Here is a 20,654-nt window from a genome sequence, read left to right as displayed (position 1 = left end):
ACACTAGTGAGAGTGAAATGCTATGACATTGTGGTTTTGGCTTAAATGACCCTGTAATGACATTGAACTCAATGATGTTGAACATTGTTTAATGTGTTTATTGATCATTTTATATCTTTATTGGAAAATGTCCATTCAGTTCCTTTGGCCATTTAAAAATTTTTATTCTGTGTTCCCATTTTTATTCTTCTTTTTATTTTTCTTCTTTACTGAGTTGTTAAGCCTCTCTATATATTATTGAAACAAGCTTTTTCTTAAACATATGATTTTCAAATATATTCTTCAATTTTAAAGCTTGGAAACTCACTTGTATTTTTTCATTCTTTTATTGGTACTTTAACATTGTACACAATTATGGGGTACTATTTGCTAATTAGATATATGTTTGTGGTTGCATATTGATCAAGTACAGGTAGCTGTCATATCCACCACTTCATGCATTTAACATTTTTTGTGGTGAGAACATTAAAATATCAGTTTTCTGTGTTGAGATATAAAATACCTTATCATTAACTCAGTCCCCCTATTGTGCAAGAGGCTACCAGAGTTTATACCTGTATTGTGCAAAAGAGCACCAGAGTTTTTATTTCCCTAATTGTGACTTTGAACCCATTGACCAAACTCTCCTGACCCTCCCCTCCTCCATTCTGAGTCTAGTGCTCCATGTTCTACACTCTCCTTCTAGAAATTCCACATATGAGTGAGGTCATGCGGTATTTGTCTTTCTGTGTTGTACCCATTTTACTTAATATAATGTCTTCTAGGTTTGTACATGCTACCCTGAAATGCCCAGAATTTCTTCCTATTTTTTTTGTGGCTGAATAGAGTGCCGTTTTTCAGATGTATAATGTTTTTTAAAATCTGTTCTTTCAATATTGAACATTCAGGTCAATAACACTTCTTGGATACTGTGATTTATGCTGTGATAAATAAGGGATCACACACATTTTATTATATACTTATTTCACTTACTTTCGGCATAACTAGTAGTTGCATTGCTGGATTATATATAGTAGTTCTGTTTTTTCATTTTTTGAGGACTCTACATTCTGTTTTCCATAATGGCTACACTAATTTGCATTTCAACAAACAGCATATGAAGTACTGGCTCCAGGCTTTGGCCTGGACTAGTTTGGGTTGTTGTGGACATTTGGAGAATAAACCTGCAAATGGAAGATCTTTTTCTCTTGCTGTCTGTGCCTCTCTCTCTGTCACTCTGTCTTACAAATAAATAAAAATGAAAAAAAAATTTAATCTTGGTAAAGTTCAATTTATCAATTTTAATTTTTTTTTTTGACAGGCAGAGTTAGACAGAGAGAGAGGGAGAGAGACAGAGAGAAAGGTCTTCCTTTTCCATTGGTTCACCCCCCCAATGGCCGCTATGGCCGGCTCTGCGCCGATCCAAAGCCAGGAGCCAGGTCCTTCTCCTGGTCTCCCACGCAGGTGCAGGGTCCAAGCACTTGGGCCATCCTCCACTGCCTTCCTGGGCCACAGCAGAGAGCTGGAATGGAAGAGGACAGAATCCGGCACCCAACCAGGACTAGAACCCAGTGTGCTGGCGCTGCAGGCAGAGGATTAGCCAAGTGAGCCGTGGCGCTGGCCTATCAATTTTAATTTTGTCACTTGTGCTCTTTTTTCATATTTTTAAAATGTTAAATTCAAAGTCAGAAATTTATACTCATAATTTTTCTGTTAGAGTTTTCTACTTCTAGCTCTTAAGATTTTTGAATTATTTACAACTACTAATTGCATATGGTTTTATATAGAAGATTCAGTTTTACATGTGAATTGTTGATTTTTACAGCTGCATCTGTTAAAAATATTGTTCATTTTTTCATTATTTATGGTATCATCCTTGTCAAAAACCAATGGAGTGAGCTATATGGGTATTTGCAATGTTTTCAAAACATATTACATTGATCTATATGAAATTATCAATGGTAAATCATGTATTGAAGAAATTGGTAATCAATATGATTCCACAGCAACCTATAGTGAATTACTAAAGACCTACACATTTGTTTTGTTTTATGTATCTAGATTTTGTATTTGCTTTTATATTCTAAATTTGGATTTAACCCATTTTTTTCTTTAATCAGTGATATGAAAAGGAATTTATAAGAAAGGAAGGAGGGAGGGTGGGAGTGAGGGTGGTAGGGCAGATAGGTATCATTATGCTCTCAAATCTGTATATCTGAAACACGTGAAATTTGTTCACCTTATATAAATGAAAAGTTAAAATAAGAAAAGATTTTGATTTGTGTACTGCGCTCATATGTTATTTTATGAAAATTTGATGTGTTTGTTTTGGCAGAAAAGCAAAGCAGATTTGTATAATTTATATAACTTCTCAACTTTTTTGTATGGAGGACATCTAAAATCCACTCCTTTAGAAAATCTCATTTATGAGGTTTATCGTAATTAGCTACAATCTCATCTTTACAATACCTTTTCTTATTTCTCATTATACTGAAATTTTGATTCATGTGAGAAGTTTTGACATGAATGATGTATGTCAAGATTGGTAAATTTGGGGCTGGCACCATGGCTCACTTGGTTAATCCTCTGCCTGCGGTGCCGGCATCCCAATGGGCTCCAGGTTCTAGTCTCGGTTGCTCCTCTTCCAGTCTAGCTCTCTGCTGTGGCCCGGGAGGGAAGTGGAGGATGGCCCAGGTGCTTGGGCTCCTGCAGCTGCATGGGAGACCAGGAAGAAGCTCCTGGCTCCTGGCTTCTGATTGGCACATGCCAGCCGTAGCGGCCATTTGGGGAGTGAACCAACGAAAGAAAGACCTTTCTTTCTGTCTCTCTCTCTCACTATCTATAGCTCTACCTGTCAAATAAAAAAAAGTAAAGATTGGTAGGTTTTGAGATCCTTTAAATGAAGAAAATAAGCGCTCTTTGGCAATTTATAAATTACAATAGGATTGTTGAAAAATATTTAATTCTGATAATGATATAGTATGTGTAACTGCCCATGAATACTTAAAATGAACACAAGCATTGACAGCAGCAATTACTATGGTCTTCTATGACCAAGCTATTCCTATGACTACTACCAAAATAAGGTAATGGTATTGGAATTCCCTATAATCTTCATAAAGGGAGTAGCATCTACAAGTGCTTAAATTCTATTTGGTAAGTGTGAAGTAAAATAACTTCAAGTTCTCAGTAAAAAAAATAGCATAGGTGATTCAGAGAATGCTATACTGTGTAGGAAAATAAAAATAGTTTTAAAATGGCAAAGTTTGTACATTTATATATTAAATATATTCCTAATGTTTTTATGGAGAAAAAAGAACATTGGAATTTCTTCCTATGTCAGGCTTGCTTCTACTTGAATTCATCTTATATTCCCTTGTTCATCCCCAACTGAGAAAGGATGTTAATATAATGGGAAGCAGAGCCCTTTGAGGGTCACATCTTAAAAATTTGCAGGGTCCACCCTAAGAGAAGGATCCTGTGTCCACCTTTGGACTTACATCTTCCTGCAATGGACATTGGCAGAGCCAAATCAAACAGGGCGGGTTGGGTCACTCTAAAAGTGGCTGCTTGGTGACTGCTTGGACACAGTGTTAGTGAACACTAGACTTCCCTTATCTGAATAGATCCCTGAACAGCACAAAGAACAGACCTATCCACAATTTATGGGAAGTAAAAACGACCAAGATTACATGTTCAGACTAAAGTACATGTTAATATTTACCTTTTGCCACAATACCTCTTATCCATACTATATGAGGGCAGTTACTCAGTAACATTTCTTTCGTTCTTGATAACATCAATAGAGTGTACAGTGTCCTCAGTCAAACTTGCAAGGAAAGGAGGGCATGACTTAGCAGAATTTGAGGACTTTTGTGTAATTGCCTGACATAGCACGATAATGCCAACTTCCCGTTGCATCTCGTAAATATATTTCTTTCTGATACCAATGTTAATTGCCAAAGTTATTATGAACAAAACTCAGTCTCTTAATTTAGCATGTGCCATGTAGTTGTATATATTTTAGGTGATTTTGTATATACATTAGAACTGCCATAACAGTTTTCCTTTTACACAGGATGTTTCTGTAAGAAGACCTTTTTGTGGAGTCTGGTCAAGGGCTGATGCAATCACACTGGCCCTTTCTGCTGATATATTCAGGATCACTGACCCCAGAGAAACCATCACAATACCTTTTTCTCCAGAGATCTGGACAAAGTCCTTCAATTCCTGTGAAGAAAGACATCACAAAAGAGCAATAGCATAGCAACTCTATTGAAAGTGTTGGTGCCAACAGCTAAAGAGAAAATCAAGTAATAGGAATTATTAGCGTGCTGGCTCTTTTGAAAATTCAGTTAAAATACCCATAAAAAAAAAAAGTCAATTCAGTAGGGTTTAATACATTCAAACTGTGGGCAAGCTTCAGAACATTTTCATTTTGCACAACTGAAACTCTGTGCCATTTAGGGTCTATAGTTTTCATACAGATGGGAAAGATGAGTTTCAAGAAAATGTAGAAGAAAAATTATCTCTTCAGAAGGGATTATAGAGATCTTACGTTTATAGGCTGGAATTTGTTGGATATATAAAATGTCAAGATGCAGAGAGAGGTTTGGAAAGATCCAGGATTTTTTTTTTTTTTTTTGACAGGCAGAGTGGACAGTGAGAGAGAGACAGAGAGAAAGGTCTTCCTTTTGCCGTTGGTTCACCCTCCAATGGCCGCTGCGGTAGCGCGCTGCGGCCGGCGCACCGCGCTGATCCGATGGCAGGAGCCAGGTGCTTATCCTGGTCTCCCATTGGGTGCAGAGCCCAAACACTTGGGCCATCCTCCACTGCACTCCCTGGCCACAGCAGAGAGCTGGCCTGGAAGAGGGGCAACCGGGACAGGATCGGTGCCCCGACCGGAACTAGAACCCGGTGTGCCGGCGCCGCAAGGCGGAGGATTAGCCTGTTGGGCCACGGCGCCGGCCAAGATCCAGGATTTTTAACATCCCAGTCTAGAATTTGAAATTAGTTATGTCCTCTGGATAAAGGGAAGCTACTGAAAGCAAAACAAGCAAAACCAACAGCACAACTCTTTTGAGATATGGAGCTAGAATTATTCAGTAAGCAATTGTGAATGGACCTGACATACAATGTTCAAAATATTTCAAAACTTAAATACAGGCTGCTGGTCCATCATATGGGTTAGATAAATGTCTGTACAATGTTGATAAGTAGTTGATATCAACCAGGAGTTGGTATAGTGTTGAAATGTTAATTATTAATGAATGAAGTAATGATTAAAGCCATGAAAGTATGAAACCGAATTGCCTTTCATTGAATCCTGATTCTTACTGTCATTTTCTTGCCCTTTTTCCACATTTCTGTGATCTCAGTTTTTATTGTTAGATGAAATAATGTTGGAAGAAATTATTTCTACTTTCAAAAATTATTATGAAACAAGCATATCCCATCTTATATTAGAAATCAATTAAATATTTATTTTATAACCATCCAAGTAAGACAGTAATAACCAAGCCATAAGACATAAGAATATCATCATGTGGAAGAAGAAATATCTCTTTTTTGTTCAGTAAATTTTAATTGATGAAAACCCTAGTTGCTACTATTTATCAGTGACAGCATTGCAATATTAGAATAGAAAATTTGAGAATCTTGGAATGTCACTGGAAATATTGATTGACAGTTCCATGCAGATTTACCAAAAACAAATCAGAATAATTTTAGAAACACAACTATGAATATATATGTGAAATAATGGCACATAGACTCGTACCCTAAAGTACCATTTTTACTATTAATCTGTATTCCACATATCAGGCTTTATATCTTGTACCAACACAACAAAATTTATTTTGAAATAAAATTTTAAGAGTTCTTATGCTGAAAGAAAATTATAACTGTGCAGAACATAAGTTTGTACAATTATAACATTCCTGCTTCCTGGCTGCAACTCTGTTCCTCATACTTCCTTGTCATCCTCTGTTAACCTTCTTCATTGATGCTCCACATGTCAATCTTTGGCTAATTCAAAATCTGTGCAGTATTGTTAAGCCACTGAAAATCATTCTATATATCCATCACAAAAATTTATAGTGATACTCCCAATGAATTACTGATGATTATCCTCTAGCATTCAGCAAATCTATACTCAATCTGATGTTCATGCTCTAAATTAGTATTGAGTCCTTGGTCTTCCACTGAAAATTGATCTAAAAATACTGTGTAAATTTAAAGAAACAGTAATACTCACGAAGGGTCATTAATGACTGTCTTCAAGGCATTGAGCAAATCTGCACTTGACATTGTTTTCCAGTCCAACTTAACAGCTGCTCCCTTGGCCTTCATGTAGACAATGTTATCAAGTTGATCTCCAAACAAAGGAATGCCCACCATAGGAACTCCATGGTAGATTGCCTCGAAGACACCATTGGCTCCACCATGAGTTATAAAAGCCTTGGTTTTTGGATGACCTGGGATGGAGTGATTTTTATAAAATTATAAATCTTACAAATGAAATGAGAAACATATAATATGAGGCACTGAAAGCACAGAGTACTCTAAAAACACAGTATCAATGTTCATGAAACTGCATTTAAATAGCTTTTAGATCAAGAGAAAGAGGCACCCAATTGCACTGGGGAGGTAAGGGAAGGTCATGTGGAAGAGGAGGTGTGTGACTTGAGGCTTGTACTGTATGCAAGATTGTCAAATGGGTATGAAAGAGTAGATTCTGAAAAAAAGGAACTGTATATGTGTCACATAAAAAGGCCAAGTGCCTCTTAGACATGTTCTCTCCAAGAAACCATACCACCACTGAGTGTGATTTATAGGTTGTAGAAGGATGCCTATATTCTATCTTGAAATTCCTTAGTACTTATTTTAAAGGTTGTTGATTTTTTTACCACAGGAAACATAGAATTCTGCATAATAGCAGAGGGATATTGTTTCTTGGTGGTATTTATAAATTTCTATATTAAGGGAAAAGGCAGATGAAAATGTAATGATTGAATTAAGATTAAATCTGACAACCCAGGAGATTATTATTATTTAATTAATATATTTGAAAGAAACAGATGAAGCACTAGACACACACATACACACATACACTTACACACACAGTGCAAGGGACGTCCTTAGAGCAACAAAGAGAGAAGGAGATCTTCTTACTATGGTTCATTCATCAAAGGCACTGAACAGCTGAGAATGGGCCAAGCCGAAGCCAGGAGCTGGGGACTCAATCCAGCACTACTGTGTGGCTGCCAGTGACTCAGATATTTTAGCCATTGGCTGCTGCCTTGTTCATCTAGGATGAGTCAGCAGGAAGTAGGCATCAGAATTGGAGTTGGAACTTGAATCCAGGAACTCCACTATAGGAGGCATGTGTCCCCAAAGCATCTTAACCTTTCTGCCAAATGCCTCCCCCCGTTAAAAATTATTGAGAAATTCTCTCTGAGAGGTAAATACACTGAAAATAAGGATGCTTTGATTCTGGGCCTACAAATTTTGTAATCATAAAATGCCAACTGTCATAATTCATTGTATTTACCCCAGGACTGGGCAAGGGTTGCAAAGACATTTGGCTTGATTCTTTAGGTTTTCAACAATAAAGTCTTACTACTCTCATCTTGATCGACTGTTACTTGTGTTTTCAGTGTCTGTTCTCCAGAGACTTACCAAGAAGGTCATTCTGGGGCATCCACTTATAGAGCCGAGTGTTGGATCCTAACGTGTCTGGTTTCTTGCCTTCAAATCGCCAAAGAACATGTTTGGTAAAGTAATAGCAATTTCATGAATTGGATTTCAATTATAGCATGTCAAAATTCTAAGGAGGTTGGGAGATCACTCTTAAATACCTTGGATAGGAATGACAAAGAATAGAGGGCAAGGGAATTTAAGTAATGAGAACTGAAAGATGAAAGCCTTCATGTTTGCTGTACTCTTGCTGCATTCAATCAGGTTTGGAATGTATTAATGGTGTGTCACATATAGGATCTAAGCCACGTAAAGATGATGTGTGATAAATTCAAGCATTTAAGAAATTATTAGGTGTTTTTAATTCAAATGAAACTAGAAGAACTCATTACCAGTTTACTTGTGATCTACATTATCTATATCTATATATCTTTGAATCTATAGATACACAGATATATAGATATGTGTATGCTTGTTTGTACATGTGTTTGAAATGTGAGACTCGTCTTCCAAAACCTATTAACATTTTTAAACTTAAAAAATGGAAACAAGGTTTTATTTGCATCCACTGTTCCATATTTTGTTTTATGAGAATATGTCATTTTTTAAAGATTTATTCATGTATTTGTAAAGCAGAATTACAGAGAGGAAGCGGCAGAGAGAGAGAGAGAGAGAGAGGTCTTCAAGCCACTGGTACACTCCACAGATAAATGCAATGGCCAGAATTGAGTCGATCCTAAGGCAGGGGCCAGGAGCCTCCTCTGTGTCTCCCACATGGTTGGAGGAGTCCAAGGATATGGGCCATCCTTCACCTCCCTCCCAGGCCACAGCAGAGAGCCAGAGCAGAAATGGAGCAACCAAGATCCAAAGCAAAGCCAACATGGGATGCTGGCACTGCAGGTGGTGGCCCCACCAGCTACGCCATGGCGCTTAGCCCAGAGAATTTGTCATCACTTATATCTGTCTACTGAAGCCACTGCTAGTGTTCAGTAGTGGGGGGCAGATTAATTTTTCTGTTTCTCTATATCTATTTAGATGAGTGCATAGCTGTGTTCATGCTTTGTTAGCTCTGGACTTCTGTTCTCCGAATAGGCTCCTCATTAGTATTTTAAATACCCCTACATACAAACTAGGGAAAGTAAAGAGGCATGGATTATATGAGAATCCTAAACTTTATAATGCACTTAAGATGTGTTTCAGTATTCCCTTAATGTTATTGAGGTAGTGCAGTCAGTAATGAAAATTCAGCTTCTGTCTGAATACAGCTTTAGTGTACACAGTGGACTTAACAATCCTTCCAGGCAAAGAAGCAAACAGCAGGGTAGAATTTAGTGATTTCTCTTTATCTGCCTGCAAAATGATTGAGTATTCCAAGCTTTCACAAGTCACCCGTTACGTACATTTCTGATCAAAATGTCAATGTCAAAGTTATGTACAATGAAATATACTCTGTGCTATTTTTGGACCTGTGAAGGAAGAGTTTAACTGATGTCTGAACTAAATTATAGATATCATAAGTATCTCCACTTCACATAGAAATATCTGTAATGGGACACTTTGCAGAGTTTAGCAGGCTCATTCAGCAGTTGCCCGCCACTAGGGCACATTTCTGACCTTCTGTGGCAGCTGGGCAAGGGCTGATGCAATCACATTGGCCCTTTCTTCTGTTAGGTCACTGATCATAGACCCCAGGGAAAACACCACCACTCCCTCTTCTCCAGAGCTCTGCACAAAGTCTTCCATCTCCTGTGATGAGAAAATTGGGTCTGTCATAAAGAGCAGCATTGTTGGTTATCAGTGTATCAAAACACTATCCCTTCCAAAACTAAAACTTCGTGCCCTGTGGACATTATGTTATATATATGTAGAGCATTGAAATCCTAATTTATACTCATCTTGCATTTTACAGAAATATGTGATTTATTTTTATCTTCCTTGTTCTTCTGTTTGCAACTAAACCTACTATTTTAGCTGAGTTAGTGTTATTAAAAGTTCTTCGATAGAACAATTTATAATGGTGTGATATGTATGTGTTTGCATATATTTGTATATATATTAATTTTAATCATTCCTTAATATTCAGTTTAGGTTACTAAAAATGTATTCTTATAAATAAATGCTACAGATACTGATTTGGCACTTACTAGTTCCTTTTCTCTGCACAATTTTATGTCTGGTAAAACCAAAGAATATACTTTTAAGTTACTCTATGTTATTTGTTAAATTTCTCTCTTCTGTTTTACAAAAGGACAGAGATTATCTGAGCTTACAATAATTAATAAAAAAGCAAGTTGGTAGGAGAAACAGATGCTTTAACAGAATATGTAATTAAGTTCAACAATTCTGTACTTGGTTTCAAATATTGTTTATGCAAATAAATCCGTGAAGTCTGAGAAATTAAATTCTGCAAATATTTGAACAGAATTGACACTGGTGCATTAGAAATGTTGGAAACCATAATTCAGAGTTATATCCATTTTTATTATTAAGAATAAAAATGTAATTGTGAAAGGACAATACAACAATGTCTCATATGTAGGTCACCTTACAAATAGGACATGGGACAAATATGAAATTTTCATGTATTACATAATAGCAAATAATGACTTTCATTGCCAGTACAATTATTTTCATTGCAAAGACGCAAAATACTTTCAGAAAGCATTCCATCACATTTCTGGCGATATGTTGTTGGATTCATGTGACACAGGTTGTTTGACAGTTTCATCAGTCTTAACTAATTTTGAATAATATGAATTTTTATGTCAAATCATCTTAGATAGTAATAGGTACAAGCATTTTATACTTTCTTCTTCCTGATAGGTCCTGATTTAAATAATTTTAGGTATGCTAAGTAGTTTTCTCTATCGAAGTCCAACAAATATGAAATCTTTTCTTTTTCACAATGTTGTGAATAATCCATGCATTTACTAGACTCATATCAATCATTTGTTTGAAGAAAGTCTTATACAATTTTAAAACTTTAAAAATTTGTTCAAGAACTGCATAGATAGAAATGGGAAATGCCACTACTTGTCAACAACCACAACAAATAGCAATTGAATCAGTGGATGAAAGACCTCTCTTTCTCTCTCTCTGTCTCTCTCTCACTCTGTATGTGTGTGTGTGTGTGTGTCTTCCCCTCTTTTTGTAATTCTGACTTTGAAATAAATAAATCTTAAAAAAGGTCCTTCTTTACTTCTTTATAAATTTCTTCTTCCCTCTTCTCTACACCTATTCCTGCACATCCTTCATATTTCATCTTTATCAGTGGCTCCTGGACATCTCTTATGATCCTTACTAGATATTCTCCCAGCATTGTCCTTCTTTCCAATATAAACACTTCCACTCAAGTTTAACCATTTGCCCATAGTGTATCCTAAAGGGTTCCAAGGAGATGGAGGAGAGCAGATGCTGTGTTTACCTTCCTCTGTATATGTCCAACACATGGACATTATACATCAAAAAGTGACTTGTATTTTCTTATGTGTTGAATAATGAAGACTTTAATTTAACAGAGTCTTGCCTCAAAGTCTCCCAGATATTAAATTTTAATCTGTAATGAAGGTGAACTCTGGATACTTGTGTGATGGTGTTGAAATACAAGCACACTTTATATAGTCCATGGAGAGTGTACATTGGCTTCTTATTCAAATGTCCATGAACTTTTAAGTCCCCTCTTGTGAATTTCTCATTGGAAAGATTTTTCCCCCCACTTCCTATAACTCTTCCTTTGAATCAAATGTTGTAAATGAAGAATGCCTTGTCATTTCCATGGAAAATACGAAGCAAACCAAATACAGCACACAGGAACTTACTTACCTGAGGCAGAGGTTTGGCAGGTTTGCAGTGGAGCCCTCCGATGAAATCAAAGTTTGGTAAAAGTGGGCGAGGAAACTCCAAGTCCCAGGAGCTTCGAATGAGCCACATGTCAGCTTTCCCCATTAGCTCCAAGAATGTAACAGGTCTACCTGAATGTGAGAAAAAGAAAGAAGAGGGAGAGTAGTGAGGGAAATGTGATGTGAAGTATGTTATGTCAATTCTGCAAGGTGTTGGAATTATGCAGTGAATGATGTATAAAGTACACAGTGTGAAACCAAATATGTTATATAGGCATCATATAATTTACAATTAAAATTTATGCACTGTTCACTTTATATATATGTGTGTGTGTATGTGTGTGTATGACAATGCCAGGGAATAATAAACATAGAATCTCACCTCAGTAAGCTCATAACCATAAATAATCAATTAAATAGAGCAGTATAGAATCAAACATGCAAAACATAAAGAAAAATAGCCATGGAAAAGCTTGCTGAAATCCTCAGTATTTCTATTTGTGGTTGTATGCCACCCTGGAACATCCTAATCTAGTGATGGTCCATTGGCTTAAACTTACCCTGCATGTAAACACCATTGCATTACATTTGTGAGAATGACAGACTTTTTATATTTTATTTCATTATTTTACCTATAAAAGACAAATTCCTTTGATTTTTTTCATTCGTACAAGCTCACATTCAAAGTCACAAAAGTTAGGATCAATTAAAAAGATGACTTACCCAGTACTTCACTATAAAATCGATCCCATCGCTTCTCATTAAATTTTGGGAACCAAAAGTCAAAGTAAAGCATGCATAGCAGATTTTGCACCCTCTCCATGAATGTCATTTGACTGCTTAGACCAGACATCATAACAGGTACATAGGAAGGAGGCAGTAAGAGTCCTCCACCATGCTTTTGCAATAAGTAGCCAGGAAAGCTACGAAGACTGTACAGGAGGGGTATTTTAAGTAACTCAGCCAGCAGCTCACCACCAGGACTAACAGGATCTGCAAGAACAACATCAAATCTTGATTCCTGCAGCTTTGTCATGAGTTTCTTGTTCAAAACGACTTCTTTGCAGATAGCTTCATGAATGTCAGAATTTTTTAAAACAATCATTTTCATTAATGGAAAGGTTTCCCAATAGCTATCTAATGACACATTATATATCATTGCATAGATCAAATCCATGAAAAAATCCTCGATTTCATCTTTACTGTAGGATGTATGGAAAGTTTCAAATTTAATTCCCGATTCATTGTTGGAACTAATTACAATAGAAGCTGAAGATCTCAGGACAGTGACTTCATGGCCTCGCTGGACAAGTTCATCCAGGATTGTCTTCATATTCATCCAGTGACTGTACTTCACAGGCCACACCAGCACCTTCCCACAGCTCCCAGAGCTGAAGCAGCAGCTCAGCTGTAGCAGCAGCAGCAGAACTGAAATGCATTTCACAGACATCCTGGTGAAGTGCAGTGCTTCCTCTCCAGTTGCTGTTCCTTTTTTAGCTAGTCAAGCTTGTATCCATGAAGAAATTCATCACGTAGTTAAAATATAACCTGAATTTGGCATATTAAACATATCTCAATCTGATCTCTGCACTGAGATGTCATTTTGAAAAAGTTAAGGTAGGTGACCTTCTGTTTATATCAGTGTGTTTAGAGTCTCCCCCACATTTTTAAGGACTTACAGAGAGAGGGAAAAATAGAGAAAGACACCTTCCATCCACTAGTTTACTCCTTTAATGTTCACAGCTCTATGGACTAAGTCCAAGCTGAAGCCATGAGACTGTGGCCCTCTTTGGGTTTCCTATTTGAGTGGCAAGGCCCCAAAATACTCATGCAATCTTTCTATGCCTTCCCAGGGACATTATTAGGAGTTTGATCAGAAATGGATCAGATGGGAGTTGAACTTGTGTCACTTGAACTGATGCCAGTGTTTGGACAGTGGCTTATCAGCTGTGCTTCACTGGTGGCCCCTGGAGTCTCTTTTATGGTTAAGTGCTGCCACCTTAAATAGAGATTTGAAAGTGTGAGACATCTTCCATCCATTGGTATACTTCCTAAATCATCACAATTGTAGGGACTAGTCCAAGTTGAAGCCATGAGATGTGACCCTCTTTGGTTTCCTATTTGAGTGGCAATACCTACAAAGACTCAGAAAATCTTTCCATGCCTTCCCAGGGACAGTATTGGAGCTACATCAAAAGTGGGTTATATGAGAATTGAAGTAGTGCTCTGAGGCCAGTGCTCCAGACAGTGGCTTAATCAGCTGTGTCACAACAGGGTCTCCTGGAGTCTCTTTTATGGTTAAATGCTGTCCCCTAGTGGAGATTTATGACCTGCTAGTGTAGGTCAGTTATGTTATAAGAGATTTTAGAACAGCGTCAATTGCAGCAACAAGTGAGAGGTGAATTGCCTCTGCAGTCTCTGTGTCACAGAACCTGATAATCTTTCTTAGATAGACTGGCACAGGGGACTTTTTTGTGTAGAAACTTTTATACTAAATATCAATATAACTAATATATAATGTGTTGTACTATATATATTATCATATTTAATATATATACACATGCATCCATTTTTGCCAAATCAAAGTGTATTAATCAGTGTTTCATCATATTCTCATATAAATGTGTAAGCACAATCACTATCAATTTTTGGGCTTTTCATAACTCCAAAAGAAAAACCCAATATCCTTTATCCTTTGGGCTTCTCCTTCAGATTTCTGATTCCTACAGTTGTAGCAAGTACTCATCTACTTTCTGTTTCTAGAGATTTGCTGTTGCAGGAATTTCATGTAAATGGAATCCTATAGCATTTGAGGCAGAGACATTGATGCATGTCTGTGTGTGACCTCCCTGCCTGAGGAGTAAGTCTGCAACCTACTTTCCTAGGTTGCTTATCCCATCATGGAACCCCCAGTGTTTGAGTGAGTTGGGAAGTGAATATTTGGGAATTGGAATTCTCAGAGTGCAGTGATTGAATAGAACGTCTATGTTAAGAATATCATTGGAGATCCTTCTTGGCCTTAGTTGTCTGAAATTAAACCTGCTACATAGCAGAAATGTGTTTGTCAGAAATACCCGAGTGCTGCTGCCCTCAATCTGGCTAATGGGAAATACAACTTATACCATAACTTTCAACTGAAAGCAATGGAGCAGAAAGAATCTAGTGATCTAGTTGGCATCTACCTGCAGTGAACTCTCTCTCTCTCTCCCTCTCTCTCTCTGCCATATGCCAAATGTCTGAATTCCAAGAGCTATTAGTTGATTATGCTTTTAAACATGTTTCATTAGTTAGTCTTGCTTCACTTGGAAGCTAGTCTACAGAGGTTTTCACACTGTTACGTGAAGAGTTTTTCATTTTCTTACTATTCATTGAGTAATTTATTCAGTGCATAGTTAAGCTTATGATTATAAAATTTAAAGGCATGTCATTATAAAAATTAAAAGAAAGAATAAGGAAGGAGGAGGAAAGGTGTAAGTGTGGATGGGAAGGAGAGTTCGGTGGGAAATATCACTATGCTACTAAATCTGTATATATGAAATACATGAAAGACTTAGCTAAGTGAAAATTATTATTTTTAAACGAAAGGATAAAAATTATTTAAAAAGTGGCTATTTCAAGTTTTCTTGCCATTTTCTGTGTTCATAAAATTTGCATGTATTTAGGTTTTTGCAAATATTGGAATCTTTAATGTTTTTTGAAATAAGTTCATTCACAGATATTTAAAATATTATATAAATAGTTTAAAATTGGGTACCAAGTGGATCTATGCTGGATTCCTGATCAGTTGAAGTATTCTAGAGCATAGTAAATGATTAAAAGTATAATATAGTATCTTTTTAAAAATTTATTTGAAAGATAGAGTTAGCAGTGTGAGAGACAGAGAGAAAGGTCTTCCTTCTTTTGGTTCAACCCCCAAATGGCCACTACAGCCAGCGTGCTGCACTGATCCGAAGCCAGGAGCCAGGTGCTTTCTCCTGGTCTCCCATGGGGGTGCAGGGCCCAAGCACTTGGGCCATCCTCCAACTGCACTCCCGGGCCATAGCAGAGAGCTGGACTGGAAGAGGAGCAACTGGGACTAGAACCCGGTGCTCATATGGGATGCTGGTGCGGCGGGTGGAGGATTAACCAAGTGAGCCACAGCGCCAGCCCCATAATACAGTATCTTAACCCTGCTCTGTTAAATTAGTATGGCTAATTTCTAGTTATGTCTAAGCGTCAAACTCCATTGTCTGTATTCTTAGGTGTTTCTTTAAAGTTAATTGTCTCAAACATGGACTCTTGGATCCATGTCTCTGTGAAATTCCTATCTTGGATGCTTTAACATAGGATCATATACAGAGTACAGAATGGTTAAAAGCAACAGGACTACTAATAACACAGCTGCTTCAATGCACCTTATTGTGTGCTAAACCTTTGCCTAAGGGTAATTTCTTCTGCATCCCACTAAACCTGGAATCTGGGAAAGTGTGGATACAGAGCTTCCCAAACTTCAGGTTTCTAAACTAGAGGTAGCTTACCTTGGATATGTTCTAACTCCATAAACATGTGCTTTCTCAGCCAAGGGAAGAGAAAGCTGCCCTATATTTAAAAGGAAACTAAGGATATTTCTTGGAACAGCAGAATTCTGTGGAATTTGGATTCTAAGATTTGGATTGCAAGCTTTTGTATTTGCTTTAAAAAGCCCTGATGCAGACACTGTGCTGGAAAGGGTAGCTACAAGGGTTGTTCCAAAGAATTAAGGAGCTTCTAATAGAAGCTCCGACAATGGGAACTGCTGATGACAGGATTCTATAGGATATGGATACTGGGATTTGGATTCTAAGCCTTTATTGCTTCAAAAAGACCCTGACACAGACACACTGTGCTGGACAGGGGAGCTACAGAAGGTGTTCCAAGGAATTAAGGAGATTTTGACAAAAACCCCAACATTAGAAAGTCCTGAGCAAGCCATTCATAGAAAGATCCTCTTCAGATCAGTTACAGCTTAAATGAAAGAGACCTTAGGAGGTGCTACTAAGCACGACTACCTCAGTGAAATTAGTATTAAACTTCTACCTCCTAAGTCTTCGCAGGTGAACTCAAAAGACATGCCTGATTATTTCTGTAAGCCAATCAGAAATCTTAAGCAAAAGGATAAGTAAAGCCTTTGCTTTCATCACATCAAGACTGCTTCACTTTAAGGCAGGCATGCTGTGACTGCCTCCTCTTTTGATTCTCTCTGGGAACTTTTATTGACAATAAAACTCCTAATGGGATCTTCTATTTTACTTCTCTATGCTCAAGCTAAATGGGTTTTATAATCTACATAAGGGTAGCTAATCACCACCCACTTTCTGGGAGTCTGTAAGATACAGTCTTTCATCTTAAGGGGCACTCCACTTACAACTGGGTTTGTTGCAGCTCTGCTTATGCTATTTAACAAATGTATATGTTTCAGAACTTGACTTCTGGCAATAACTGACCATACAGGGAATATAGACATTGGCAGTGACCAAGACTGCTCCAGCTCACAAAGCAAATTTGTTAGATAAGATAGAGACTTCCAGACCCAGGACAGGCAGGGCCTGTACTACGCCCCTCATAAGCTGGAGGCAGCTATAGAAGATGTGATGATTCTACGCCTTTTGCCATCCCTTAGGATTAAGGGAATGGAGTCTCTGAGAGGGGAATGTTGTAGGCAATCATGTAGGATAAAAATGACTAGGATTGTGAGCTGGAAGACCACACCTTCACCACTCCCCCTGTGTGACCTCATGCCCCCTTCCAGGCCACACTTGGGTGCCCATTTGCCAATCAGGCTAATTAACCACTCCTCTTTGGAAGTGTTTTAAAGGCTTGCAACACAGTGGGCCCAGCCCTTTTTGGCCTTTTGCCTCTTTCGCCATTACAGGCCCTTACTGCCTGGCAACTTCAGGATGCATGGCCTTTGGGCCACCTGCCCCATGCTTCCTGGCCTGCATGCTCCTCCACATGGCTGGCTCCTGGTGCTTGGTATGAATCCAGATTTCTCTCTCTCTTTTAGATAGTGCCCTCACTACCCCATACATTTCTCTCACTGAATAAAAACCTTAAAAAATAATTTTTAAAAAGTATGACTATTATACCAGTTGTTATTTTGAGTCACTAAACAGAGTTTTAAATTACCTTGTTGATTAATTTTATACATTATAGAATGCTGTTTTTACCAAGTCTTTAAATAATAGTCTCTCTCTCTCTTTCTCAGCTATATGCAGAAAAAAATAGTAAAAGGATTTTATCTATTTATTTGAGTGGTAGAGTTACAGAGAGAGGGAGTGACAGAGAGAAAGGTCATCCGTTTACTGATTCACTCCACAAATGGCCAGCTGGAGCTGCACCTATTCCAAGTGAGGAGCCAGGAGTTTCTTCCAGGTCTCCCACATGGGTCCAGGGGCCCAAGGACTTGAGCCATCTTCTACTGCTTTCCCAGGCCATAGCAAACACCTGGATCAGAAGAGGAACATCTGGGACATGAATTGGCACTCATATGGGATTCCAGAGCTGCACTACACCATGGTGCTGGTCCTACCTTTTTAATTTTTTTTCCTTCATGAGAATACTGCCATTCGTGAAACACTCAACATCTGGATTTCTCAGAGGTTCATCTTGTGGATCAGTCCTGCTAGAGTAGATATTCTGTATGTTCTCTACATAAGAATGAGCTGTTTTCAGTACCTTCGGATGGCAGGAGAGCAACTGGATTGAGCATGTGGCATACATTGAGAGTTACTTCAAGTGAATCTGTAAAAAAGCTTAGTATTTCTTAAGATATCCTCCTGTTGACCACTAATGTCATTTAATTTCTTGAACTCATTGTACTCAAGTGACTGGCCTAAAATTAACTGTTGACTTGTTCTACCAAAAATGCTGTAGCAGTTACTGCCCTTATGCATACAAGCTATCCTGTGGTCCTTGAATCTAGTTGCTTAGAACAGTAGGCCATGGGTCATGAAAGTGGTAGGCCATGGGTCATGAAAGTAGACGCAGTTTCTGAGTGACCACACCCAGAGTTCTTCTCTACTGTAAACAGAGAACAAATTTCACCACCAACTCCCATAAAAATACAACCCTTTGAAGTTGAGGGTCCAGTAGGGGAACTTAATACATAGCACGTGGCTCCCGCATCAATTAGAAAATCTATACTCTGGCTTACACAGTATGGCCGGCGACATTAGCTAGCGCTCGCTCAACTCTCTCTAACGGGGAAGCAGCGGACTACAAGAGACTGAACTGTATCTGCCTCTTTTTTCCAACAGACTCACGTTCAACTTGCGCTCATAAAAAAAAAAAAAAAGCCGGGAAAAATTTTATTAATCCTTTTTTTTTAAAAAAAGTTAATATAAAATATAGAAAAAAAAAAAAAAAAAAAGGAACCTGAACTTTACTAACACAGCTGGAACAATCCGCAGCGGCGGCAGCAGCGGCGGGAGAAGAGATTTAATTTAGTTGATTTTCTGTGGTTGTTGGTTGTTGGCTAGTCTCACGGTGATGGAAGCTGCACATTTTTTTCAAAGGGACCGAGAAGCTTCTGGAGGTTTGGTTCTCCCGGCAGCAACCCGACACCAACCAAGGATCTGGGGATCTTCGTACTATCCCGAGATCTGAGTGGGACATACTTTTGAAGGATGTGCAATGTTCAATCATAAGTGTGACAAACACTGACAAGCAGGAAGCTTATGTACTCAGTGAGAGTGGCATGTTTGTCTCCAAGAGACGTTTCATTTTGAAGACATGTGGTACCACCCTCTTGCTGAAAGCGCTGGTTCCCCTGCTGAAGCTTGCTAGGGACTACAGTGGGTTTGACTCAATTCAAAGCTTCTTTTATTCTCGTGTAAGAATTTCATAAAGCCTTCTCACCAAGGGTACCCACACTGGAATTTCCAGGAAGAAATAGAGTTTCTTAATGCGATTTTCCCAAATGGAGCAGCACATTGTATGGGACGTATGAATTCTGACTGTTGGTACCTGTATACTCTGGATTTTCCAGAGAGTCGGGTAATCAGCCAGCCAGATCAAACCCTGGAGATTCTGATGAGTGAGCTTGACCCAGCAGTCATGGACCAGTTCTACATGAAAGATGGTGTTACTGCAAAGGACGTCACTCGTGAGAGTGGAATTCGTGACCTGATACCAGGTTCTGTCATTGATGCCACACTATTCAATCCTTGTGGGTATTCAATGAATGGAATGAAATCAGATGGAACTTATTGGACTATTCACATCACTCCGGAATTTTCTTATGTTAGCTTTGAAACAAACTTAAGTCAGACCTCCTATGATGACCTGATCAGGAAAGTTGTGGAAGTCTTCAAGCCAGGAAAATTTGTGACCACCTTGTTTGTTAATCAGAGTTCTAAATGTCGCACAGTGCTTTCTTCGCCCCAGAAGATTGAAGGCTTTAAACGTCTTGATTGCCAGAGTGCTATGTTCAACGATTACAATTTTGTTTTTACCAGTTTTGCTAAGAAGCAGCAACAACAGCAGAGTTGATTAAGAAACATGAAGAAAAAACGCAAAAAGAGAACACACATAGAAGGTGGTGGCTGCTTTCTAGATGTTGACACTGGGGGCCATGCTTTCTGTAACCACCACTTTGTAGTTGCACAGAGCCCTAGATGTAATGATAGTGGAATCATTTTGAATTGTGTGCATTATTATATCAAGGAGTTAGATATCTTGCATGAATGCTCTCTTCTGTGTTTAGGTATTCTATGCCACTCTTGCTGTGAAATTGAAGTGCATGTAGAAACTGAAGTTTGCATGTAGAAACTGAAGTATGCATGTAGAAGTGCATATATGAAACTTTACAACACTTGTGAAAACAATTCAATTTGGTTTATGCGCAGTGTAATATTTCTGCAGGTATTGTCCAAAATTCCCCACAGACAAGGCTTTCATCCTCATTAGGTGTTGGCCTCAGCCTAACCATCTGGGACTGTTCTATTGCTGCCAGGATTTTATGTCCAGTTACCTCCACTTTCTAGAACATATTCTCTACTAATGTTATGGAAACCAATTTCTACTTCATACAGATGTTTTTTTGCAACAGCAATTAAAGTTTTTCTTCATGAGTTGATTCCTCTTTAAAAAAAAAAAGAAAATCAATACTCTTATCTCTGA

At 38.1% G+C, this 20,654-nt stretch overlaps 1 protein-coding gene and 1 pseudogene across 2 annotated transcripts; one reads left to right on the top strand and one right to left on the bottom strand.

Moving 5' to 3' along the window:
• Positions 1–5,544: 5,544 nt before the first annotated feature.
• Positions 5,545–12,992, bottom strand: LOC133765705 (UDP-glucuronosyltransferase 2B13-like). 2 transcript variants are annotated; one of them, XM_062199247.1, is made up of 5 exons: positions 12,240–12,992; positions 11,500–11,648; positions 9,292–9,423; positions 7,660–7,747; positions 5,545–6,455 (listed from the first exon to the last, which is right to left on the bottom strand). In XM_062199247.1, exons 1-5 carry the CDS (start codon positions 12,964–12,966, stop codon positions 6,232–6,234), a joined length of 1,320 nt encoding a protein of 439 aa, XP_062055231.1. In that variant the 5' UTR covers positions 12,967–12,992; the 3' UTR covers positions 5,545–6,231. The 2 variants fall into 2 exon arrangements, with proteins under 2 accessions (XP_062055231.1, XP_062055230.1); XM_062199246.1 differs by lacking the exon at positions 7,660–7,747 and having other exon boundaries at positions 6,342–6,455.
• Positions 12,993–18,936: 5,944 nt separating this feature from the next.
• Positions 18,937–20,275, top strand: LOC133765704 (S-adenosylmethionine decarboxylase proenzyme-like; annotated as a pseudogene).
• Positions 20,276–20,654: the final 379 nt, after the last annotated feature.

This window comes from Lepus europaeus, chromosome 8 (genome assembly GCF_033115175.1).
Source record: "Lepus europaeus isolate LE1 chromosome 8, mLepTim1.pri, whole genome shotgun sequence".
NCBI lineage: Eukaryota > Metazoa > Chordata > Mammalia > Lagomorpha > Leporidae > Lepus > Lepus europaeus.
The sequence above is the reverse complement of the archived record's forward strand: the minus strand, read 5'-3'. Positions and strand labels throughout refer to the sequence as shown.